At 40.4% G+C, this 9,802-nt stretch overlaps 1 protein-coding gene across 3 annotated transcripts; it reads left to right on the forward strand.

Annotated features, from left to right (window-relative positions):
- Window positions 1-2,693: 2,693 nt before the first annotated feature.
- spo11 (SPO11 initiator of meiotic double stranded breaks) lies at window positions 2,694-9,592 on the forward strand. 3 transcript variants are annotated; one of them, XR_007887781.1, is made up of 13 exons: window positions 2,694-2,901; window positions 3,988-4,101; window positions 4,950-5,038; window positions 5,433-5,499; window positions 5,614-5,722; window positions 6,055-6,141; window positions 6,485-6,521; window positions 6,663-6,772; window positions 6,875-6,974; window positions 7,358-7,395; window positions 7,809-7,885; window positions 8,301-8,405; window positions 9,266-9,388. XR_007887781.1 is itself a non-coding variant. In XM_051426120.1 (13 exons), the coding sequence occupies exons 1-13, from the start codon at window positions 2,795-2,797 to the stop codon at window positions 9,383-9,385; spliced, it is 1,164 nt and encodes a 387-aa protein (XP_051282080.1). In that variant the 5' UTR covers window positions 2,696-2,794; the 3' UTR covers window positions 9,386-9,592. The 3 variants fall into 3 exon arrangements, 2 of the variants coding, with proteins under 2 accessions (XP_051282080.1, XP_051282078.1); XM_051426120.1 differs by having other exon boundaries at window positions 2,696-2,901; window positions 3,991-4,101; window positions 8,294-8,405; window positions 9,266-9,592; XM_051426118.1 differs by having other exon boundaries at window positions 2,697-2,901; window positions 8,294-8,405; window positions 9,266-9,592.
- The last annotated feature ends 210 nt before the right edge of the window (window positions 9,593-9,802 follow it).

Here is a 9,802-nt window from a genome sequence, read left to right on the forward strand (position 1 = left end):
GCACACTGTCACTTGTGTCATCGGCATAAAGACCTGGCTTGACACTGAGCTGGTCTCTTCACCCGGCCACATACTTATCAGCATCCATTACTGAGGTGTGAGGGCCTGATAAAGGTCTACCCAGTTCCATGCAGCTCTAGACAGAGGTCCCATTTAGATTGTTGTCTCTGCAGTGGGAGACCTTGCCCCTTTGACTCTTGCTCTCATCACTCTGTAAGGCTGTGTAGGTCTGTCAATCAGAGAGGACCCTGGGTGATCAGTCAGCTCCTCTTTAGGGGATGCTAGTCTGAGGAGCCATTAGAGACAAGGCTGCATAGCCAGACTGGCCCAGGCCAAAAGCTGATGAGAAACAGAGGAGCAGGAGAGCCTGAGGTAGAAAGTGTATGTGTGTGTGTGTGTGTGTGTGTGTGTGTGTGTGTGTGTGTGTGTGTGTGTGTGTCTGTGTCTGTGTGTGTGTGTGTGTATGGAGGGGTGGGGGGCAGAGGAGCAGGAGGTGGATGTGCTGAACTATGTGGATTGTGAAGGGAGGGCAGCTCTGTTTTCTATTTGTGAGGATTAGGTTGACAGATCTGTATTTAGTTTCTTTGGGCCTCTAGCTGCAGCTAATCCCCCTCACCTGCAGCGAGTGCCCCCGCTCCCTTTCCTCTGACCCTGCAGCCCCCTACTTCCCCCATGTTCCCCCCTCCTGCCCAGCACAAACACTCATCCCGAGACAAGCACATGACTCGTTGCACTCTGTCTCCTCAGGTTAGGGCCTCACACTCGACACAAATCTCTCCCGGGCCAAAGGAACAGCGGGGGTCTCAGCCTTTCTGGAAAAGAAGAAAAAGGACCCCCACAACCTGTGGTCTTCCACATGTTAAGATTGTTTTCAGCTTGGGTGAGGGGTTGTCCCTCATCACTTAGAGATAGCAATTACTCAGAAATTAAGAGCCATTGCTACGGAAGCAGCTTGTCAAAGCCACTCAGGGGAAAGGGGGACCTTTGGTAAAGCTGCACATTAGGAAAAATTCAGGGTCAGGTCAGGGGCACGGACCTCTTCTCTTTAGATCTTGGCTCCCACACACTCTGACCAGGCCTTCACACTGTGAAAGAAAGACCGCAGTGCCTCCGCAAACACACACAGCATGCCTGCCAGCAACTCTTGAAGGTGGGGACTCTCGATGACCTAACAGTTTTAGAATCTAAGCACATTTTTCTGTTTTAACAATAAAGTGACATGACTACAAAATGACGCAACAAAGATACTGAAACAGGTTTTGAAGGATTGTTGATGAAGCAACATGTGGGATTTCCTCAAGGTGTCGTATTTATTTAATGTGGTTTTAATGTTTGGAGCTTAAAACAGCTGAAATTAGTCAATAACTGTCTGATACAGGGAACTGAACTGCTAAAACGTTTAAAGCACCTCATTGAGCCCTGAAACACATGTTGGCCAGCATTATCGTTACCATCACCGTCATCAAAATTATATTTTAAAATCACTTCCACATGGCTGACAGATACAATACTTATTTGGCCTCTCTGAAACTCTAACCACAGCCTATTAGCCCCCACCCACTCTTCTGAAACCACCACACACACAAACCGAAATACACATACAGTCGACACAGCTCTGGACAAGTAGCAGCAAGCTCGCATAAAGGGTCTCATTACTGAGTGCCACAGAGGGTGCTAAATAATAGAGATTTTTCTAAACACCACCAGCGTAGGTCTAGTACCTTACAGCAATGAGGTGCTAACTGGCCCACACACATTCCTGGATCTTATTAATGGACAACGTTTGCAAATGTGCACTGAACTTTAGCTCAAGGAGGCATTTCTGCTACGGCTGCTATGTGCCTGCAATGACATACTGTATACTCTGGTATTTCTGCAATCTCAACTGTGGCAACCTGATCACACAAATACAGAGAGGAGAAGATTTAGTCAAAAGGAAATCAAGAAGTATCACAAGAACTGGTTTAATTAAGATGTGGCAGCCTATCATAAATGCAGAGTTATTGATTGAACATTCCTTACATAAAAGCAGCAATACCACACTATAAAAACTAAAGTAAAATCATACGTAAAACATATAAAAATACTAAAGTATTTACTGTTTACTGTTATATACAGTACAATATTTAATATAATGTTGTGTAGTATAATCTATCACACACATACAGTTACTATGCTGCAAGAATCTTTTTACAGAAATATGAATGTGATCTTATTGCTTACTTTTCGATTAAGTCACTCCTTTCATATATTAATAAATTTTTTATTACTCATTTATTTACTTACTTTATCTATTTCATGCTATGTTGAATGTCTAGTCCATTGATAGTATACCTATATTAAATGTAGTCCTGCTGAAAGTGGAGCCATGTTTTATAATCCTTTATCATTATGTTGCATTAATGTTCTATACTATTTGACTTATGTCTGTTAAAAGTGACAATATATATATATATATATATATATATATATATATATATATATATATATTTTTTTTTTTTTTTTTTTTTTTTTTTTTTTTTTTTTTTTTTTTAAATATTAAGTTGCAGGAAATGTAAGTAAGTACCTCAAAACTGTAGTTCAGTAAATACTTAACTATAGTGTCATGTTTTTTCCACTTGAATCCCATTCAGAAATACTAATGAGGCTATATGTGTATCATGGTATGATTGTCTTACTGATGGAAGTGAAGTAATAAAACACTACAGTGAGGTCAATCTTCTTCCAGCCAATCAGTAAGCTGCGCAAAACGCGCGAGAATTCCACCACCCCACAGTCTCTGTAATGGTACACGATGGCATCCCGTGTAGTAGAGCTGTTTTGTGAAGTTGACAAGCTCCGTGCTCATCTGCTACACAATGTCGAAGACTGCCAGCGTGTGGAAGAAGAAGGATTCAGCCAGTAAGTTCAACTGCTCCGACTGCTCGCTAACAGCGATGGTAAACCGGGCTGGAGTTGCTAGCTAGCTAGCATTGCATCCCTGTTTGAAGTGTAATGGAACAGGTGCTGTGAGGGGCTGGTTGTATTTGGCTTGCTCAGTTATGTAGCTAGATGTAATGATTGGTTATTAAAGTAGAGTTTTGCTTGATTTTGGCTCTGTGGTTGTGTTATTGCAGTGGTGATAGCTAGCTAGTTAGCTAGCTTTATGTCCTTTATAAGTGTTAATATTGTCAGATTGGGCTCATTAGGATGAAATATTAAATAGGTCTGTGACTAACAAACCTGTACAGAGTTTGTTGATTTAGCAACCATGAGCCATTTCTCCCCCCCCCCAATAAACTTTATTGGAACCAGTATAATAAGTATAGAGCAAGTAATCTACACACACATTTGCCAGGGAAAGAAGGATGATAAAAGAAAGGGCAATAAAAAATAAATGAAAAGAAATCTTTCATCTTTAAAGCTATTTTTGACATAGATAATCGCCTCTCAAGTGTTTGGCTTCTAGTTTGTAGTTGGATAAAACTCAGATTCCTCTCTTATTAAGTCTAGCCAAACAGTAAATTTCTCCAAAGTATTGTAAATTAAGGGTAGATATGATCAGCAATAAATCTTAACATAGAAATCCAAAAAACCAGTGGTTTTGCATACAGGCAAGACCAAAACAAATCCAGCCACCTTACTAATGAGTCGGCATCAAAGCTTTTGCAAATCGTATATACTGTGCATTACTGTCTATACTACAGCGATGCTTTATGGCGCTATGAAGTACTAGGATTTGTCCAGTTTGTCTTTTAATTCACAGGATTAGTCAAAAAATAAACTGTCTGACTTTTTTATCCATAATTATTGCATCCAATACTTTATAACAATATATCAGTATTTCTGAAGTATCATGACAAAAAAAATTGAGAACCCCAGAGGAAGGTTTTTGTCAAAGCCATTTTCACAGCAGAAATTACTGTCGGTTGTTTTGTTTTTTGTGGTAACTGCTGCATTATTCATGTTTCTGATATATTGTCATCCTCACTGTATCTTCATGTTCAGCAGGGAAATTCTGACCCGCATTGAAAACGTAATCCTAGGAATAGTGACCAGTCTGTCCAAAGATGAGGCCCCTGTCCTGGCACTGCCCAACAGATCCAGTTGGGCCAACGTCAGGTAAGTAAAATGAAAAGTTTTTCTCCCCACCCTGAACGCTGCAGTCGCTTTACACAGCGACTGTGTGGGATTTGTGTAAAGCCGTCTAACCTTTAAAAGATAAACACAAGCAGTCATGTTGTGTAAAGAAATAACCATTTACCTACATAGGTTTTTTTTGTGGGAGGTCAGGCCACACAAGATGATCAGATTGCTGTTTAATTTCCTTTAAAGGGGAAATACACACTTCAACTGAATTTGTATAAGTGGTCTTTTAAGCAGACGACGTGGGCAACCAGGTGGTAAATACATTTTTTTTTAATGTAACTTTCAACTTTGGTTCCTAAAGATTGAAGTTGAAATAACATCCTGCTGTTCAAAAGATGACAGAGTGATAAGGAATTGAAAAGCACTGGCCTACACACACACACACACACACACACACACACACACACACACACACACACACACACACACACACATTTACAAAAGGCTTTAATGTGACTAGACTGCGGAGACCTTATGCTCAGAACAAAGCAGACTGTCTCGTCTTGTTTGGATCAAACCTTGCCGCAGCTTAAAGCACATTCTGGCTCAGCCCTTTCAAATGCGAGAATCCCACAGATTGAACGCCAAAGGTTTCACAGAGGAATCAGGACGGTGAGGTACGCGGGAGGCCTTCTCACAGGTAGCCCTCAGGGTGCATGGGGAATTTTAGATGGCTTACAGGTGGGGGAGCGGATTTTCAAAGCTAAACAAGTAAATGTAGCACGCACCAATCTGTATAGATTTTTTTGATGGCCCCCTTTTCTTCCCTTGTTTTCCATGTGAATCTCCATACATTTTTCTTTCATTACCTCCCACTTAAGTTTCGACAGTGCCATCGGCCTTCAAATGAGTTCAGAAACTTCTGTCACCACCATTAGGAGCGACTGTGCTTCGTCTGTCACTAAATTTGGTAAGAAGATGCACACACCTCTCTTCTTGTGTTTTCTCATTTTGGTTTTCTCCTCTTGACAACCGACATTCCTTTTAGTCAAAAAACTTTTACACTTGTTCTGTATTTCATGTGGCTTTCATTTATATTCATTGTGAACATATGCATAAACTGCACAAACGGCAGTAAAAGTCAGACTTAGTTTTAGGTGACAAATTGGCAGAGACAGAATATCTTGAAAGAGGCTTTTAGGGATTGGTTTACCACATGGATATCCTAATAAAGAACAGAATATGTTTCCCCCCCCACTCCAGTCCTTTTAAAAGATGTGGTGAAACGCTCATGAGAGTGAGCATACTGTTTAATGTTCACAAGAAAATTATTGATTTTTAAAATCTGTTTCTCTCTTTTAAAGCGCAAATTCTCAAGATTCTCTTGGTCATCTACAGACTTGTGCAGAGCAACTCATATTCTACGAAAAGGTTATTTCACAAAATTCACATTCTGTTGATGTGGGTTTTTTTTGTGAAGCAGTTTTGTTTTGCTTGGTTATTGCTAAATTTGCTCTCACAAGGATTTACATTTTGTTTCCACAGAGACATCTTTTACAATAATACACAGCTGTTTGGCACACAAAAAACTGTTGATAGTATAGTGGATGATATCTCCTGCATGCTAAAAGTTCCTCGCAGATCACTGCATGTGGTAAGTGTGCATGTCCATGTTAATGTGAGTGTGTACATGTTGTGTGATTGTACTGCAGAAGACGTACACCTCAGACACTGAAACCTTATAGCAAAATTCCTTTTAGATGTGTTTGGTTATGATTGATATTTTAGGTCCTACAGATAAAATGTGTTAGTTTAATACTGGTATTTTAAGCAGTTTGTTCTGCCTCATATCTCAGGAAACACCTGTGGGGAAAAAAATTATTTTAATTCAAGTTTAATTCAAAGAGGCAATTCCAGAAGTATGTCTACCTATGTATGTGTTAATATGAGCATGCATTATCTCGTGTGTAACCTCCTTGTCATCAGATGGCCACGTCTAAGGGATTAATCTCAGGTGATCTGTGTTATATGGAGGAGGACGGTACAAGGATTGACTGCCACTCCAGCTCTGCTGTAAGTTCAACAACCTAAACCAACTGCCCCATTGATTCAAACAGCCTTCATGTTACTGCACTGAGAAACATGAGGACATTGGTGCATCTGCTCCTGTTTGTATGTTGCATTGTCACCATTAATTGCGTATTACTGACACCAACTCATCAGCAGAAATGTGACCATGTAGCATCATCAGGTCATTTGTTGGTAGAACTTGTGATAATAATAAAAAGCCAACAGAGCTACACATGGTACCTTGTGTTTCCTACCAATCCAACAGCAGTACTGCAGAGGCTTATAACAGAAAGGAATTTACATTTATTAGTGGAACCGATTTTTATGGCTGTTTTTTTTGTTTCAGGCTGTTGCAGTTTCATCAAACATTGGTGGGATTAGAAGTATCCTTTGTGATTTGTTCGTGCACACTCCTTTCCTTTCTTTGTCACTCTGTCTGAGAATGTCATATTGTATATATTTCTTCCTGTGTGGGGAGGAAGCTTTATGGTTCCAGGGTCTGTGTTTTCTTTGATCCTGTTCAGATATTGTATCATCTGCAAAATTCGTCATGATAGTCGAGAAGGATGCAACATTTCAAAGACTGCTGGATGACAATTTCTGCACAAAGCTCTCTCCTTGCATCATAATCACAGTGTGTTTATTTCTTTGTTTCATATCCATTTGAATGTTGCTTCTTCTCAAAAGGGCAGTATTAGTATTCTGTATACATAACAGGTGTGTTTGTGTGGATCAGGGTAAAGGTGTGCCAGATGTGAACAGCAGGTTGATGGTGAGAAAGCTCTGGGACACGTTGCACATCCCCATCTTCGCTCTGGTGGACGCTGACCCTCACGGTAACAGTACACATCACTCATCGTCTGAGGGCAAACCAGTTTTACCTCCCGCACATACTTCACATATTTCCACACATTTAACAACACTTGGACTCTCTTTTCATCTCTACACACACACATGTCCCACTAAGCAAGCAGATGTTAGCACCTGTATGGTACGTCATGGTGCCTAGTCGGGCTGTTATTTCCGTTGGCGTGATCTCGTCCAGACGGGATGGCTCTGTTTCCATCAGTCTCCATACCTCTAACCCTTTTCCCATTGCATGGCGAGACGCAAATGTAATGCTTTACTTTTTTTCTAAGCTCCGTTACACATCTCGGAGGATAATTGCTCTGGTATGCCAGTGATTGCAGCGTGTCTCTGTCTCTCCTGATTTTCCCAGGGATTGAGATCATGTGTATCTACAAGTACGGATCAGTGGTGAGTCCCACCATGCCAGTTCTTCCTGTACTGTATATTATCCAATGTTGCCTGTTCAGTGTCACTCTGTTAGCAATATGTAATTATGCCCCTCTTTGAGTAAAAAAAAAGGAGAAAAAAAGGACATATCATCCGTCTCACAATATTTAAAGTGACGTTTTATGGAGTGAAGAGTTGAGTGATTGTGTGGCAGTGTCTTTGTTGATGTTGTGTAATCATCCTTATGTTCATTAACTTCATTGTGAACATGTGTTGGGCCTAACCGCATTATGGTTGGTGCAGTGCTGATTATCCGTGTGTTTATTTGAGATGTATTCTGTGTATAAGCATGTTGTGTGTCTGTTTTTTTGACTGTGTGTGTGTGTGTGTGTGTGTGTGTGTGTGTGTGTCTCTGTGCGTTGGTTTTTCCACAGGCCATGTCGTTTGAGGCCCACAGTCTGACCGTCCCCAGCGTTATGTGGCTAGGCCTCCTCCCCTCTGACCTCCAGAGGTTTGGACTCAACATTCGCTACTTCCTACTTCCTCCTCCTGCCTCTAATTGGGATTATATTCTGGGGACATTTAGATTGTTTGTTTTGGTTTCTGTTGCTGTCGCCCTCACTTTTTTTTTTCCTTCAAGGAACTGCGTCTGAGAGCATATTGCGTTTTAAGTATATGTCCTCTTCAACAAATTTAGGCCAGAGGGGCTTTTTGACATACATTAAATTGTAGTCTGCACTGGAGTTTTTCCTCCTATGCTTCCTCCTAAACATACACATAATAACTCCTCAATGTGAGTCTGTTGAGAATGGGAGGAAACACACTGTAGGGGTGACATCCATCAACAGAACTGCCTGCTGGCTGCTGTCATTTTCAGGAAATTAATTTAGTGTAGTAAAATCAACATTTCATTCTTGAGGTTGCAGGTTCCCAAGGATGCCTTGATCCCCCTCACCGAGAGAGATGAAAGCAAACTCAACAGCCTCCTCAAAAGGCCGTACTTAACCAGTCAACCGGACTGGCAGAAAGAGGTGAGACGAGAGAAGGGAAGGCTGGAGGTTTCATAGAAGTGTGGGAGCTGTATAAAGCATCTTTAAAATGTCCGGTGTGTAACATTTAGGAGGTTCGCTTGGAAGAAATGGAATATAATATTCATAGATATGTTTTCATTAGTGTATAATCACCTGAAAATAAGAATTGTGTATTTGTTACCTTAGAATTAACTGTTTCTATCTACAGAGGGAAATCTACAGACCAGACAATCCAACACTGGCTCTATATAGGGCCTTGTGCGTTTCACGATCGCTGTAGTTTCTCCTACACGCTTGGAAGGCTCAGTTGTATTAACGGTTTCAGTTTGCAGCTTCACTGCTAGAGCCCACTAAATCCTACACACAGGTCCTTTACGTAACCTTGTCAGAAACCTGAAAGATAATTCAGTATTGTTTATTTTATCTCCATCAAATGGTGTTCTCCTATTTATATATTTTATATATTATTTTAGTAGTTCTCCTGTCTAAATTAATAAGTTGAATTTCAAATACATATAATTCATGGAAGTTTTGTCTACTAAAGCATTAAGAAGCATTTGATTCGATTGAGTGAATTGAGTGAGTTTTAACCTTTACCATGTGATTTTGAATAGTATATGTGATATTTAATTTTGTCCATATCACACACACCTTTAGAAAAAGAAAAATCCTCAGAGGTTTATACAGTTTTAACATTTTGCTCATGTGACACATGGCGTAGGAATGTCTGTGAGAGCACCCTTAGCTCGCTGGTACTGAGAATACAGGGGGAAAAAAAACATAAACACCTGATGATTAATGCTTGTTTGCTAGTCTTCCTCCTGCATGCTCCTTAAATTGCGTGTTTGCTCTTGTTGTAGATGGAACTGATGCAGCAGAGTAAGGTCAAGGCTGAAATACAGTCCCTGGCAGCCATTGCTCCTGATTTCCTCACCAGCATTTACCTGCCCAATAAGCTGCGTTATGGAGGCTGGGTATGAGCACAATGCTGCCACTTAGTGGAATAACAAGTGAACTGGCAAGGCTTGTTGCAAAACTTAAGTGAGGTCCATGTAACTATACTGCCTGACCTTGTCAGACAGATTGAATTATGAAAGTTGGTTTGGTTTGTAATGTTTGCATATTAATTTGTGACTGTGTGTCTTTAATTCTATCATATCATTAAAACCCTGTAATCCAGTTGACAAGTCTGTACATGTTTTTTGGTCTCAAACACACTATGTTGATTAGTTTTATTCATGGGGTGGATTATTCTACTATTGCTTCAGCATTATCTCACATGCTTTGCAACCACTGAACACCACCACTATGCATGTAGGTACAGGGACTACAAGTGAACAGATAAGAATCAGGATTTAGTGGTTTGGAAATAGAGTATCTGGAAAGCTTTTGTCTAT

The sequence above is a fragment of the Dicentrarchus labrax genome, unplaced genomic scaffold (genome assembly GCF_905237075.1).
Source record: "Dicentrarchus labrax unplaced genomic scaffold, dlabrax2021, whole genome shotgun sequence".
Lineage (NCBI taxonomy): Eukaryota > Metazoa > Chordata > Actinopteri > Moronidae > Dicentrarchus > Dicentrarchus labrax.

Coding starts and splice junctions, on each gene's coding strand:
- spo11 (XM_051426118.1), top strand. CDS start 2,795: ATGGCATCCCGTGTAGTAGAGCTGTTTTGTGAAGTTGACAAGCTCCGT. Junction 7,396..7,808: donor TCTACAAGTACGGATCAGTG/GTGAGTCCCACC, acceptor GTTTTTCCACAG/GCCATGTCGTTTGAGGCCCA. Junction 8,406..9,265: donor AACCGGACTGGCAGAAAGAG/GTGAGACGAGAG, acceptor CTCTTGTTGTAG/ATGGAACTGATGCAGCAGAG.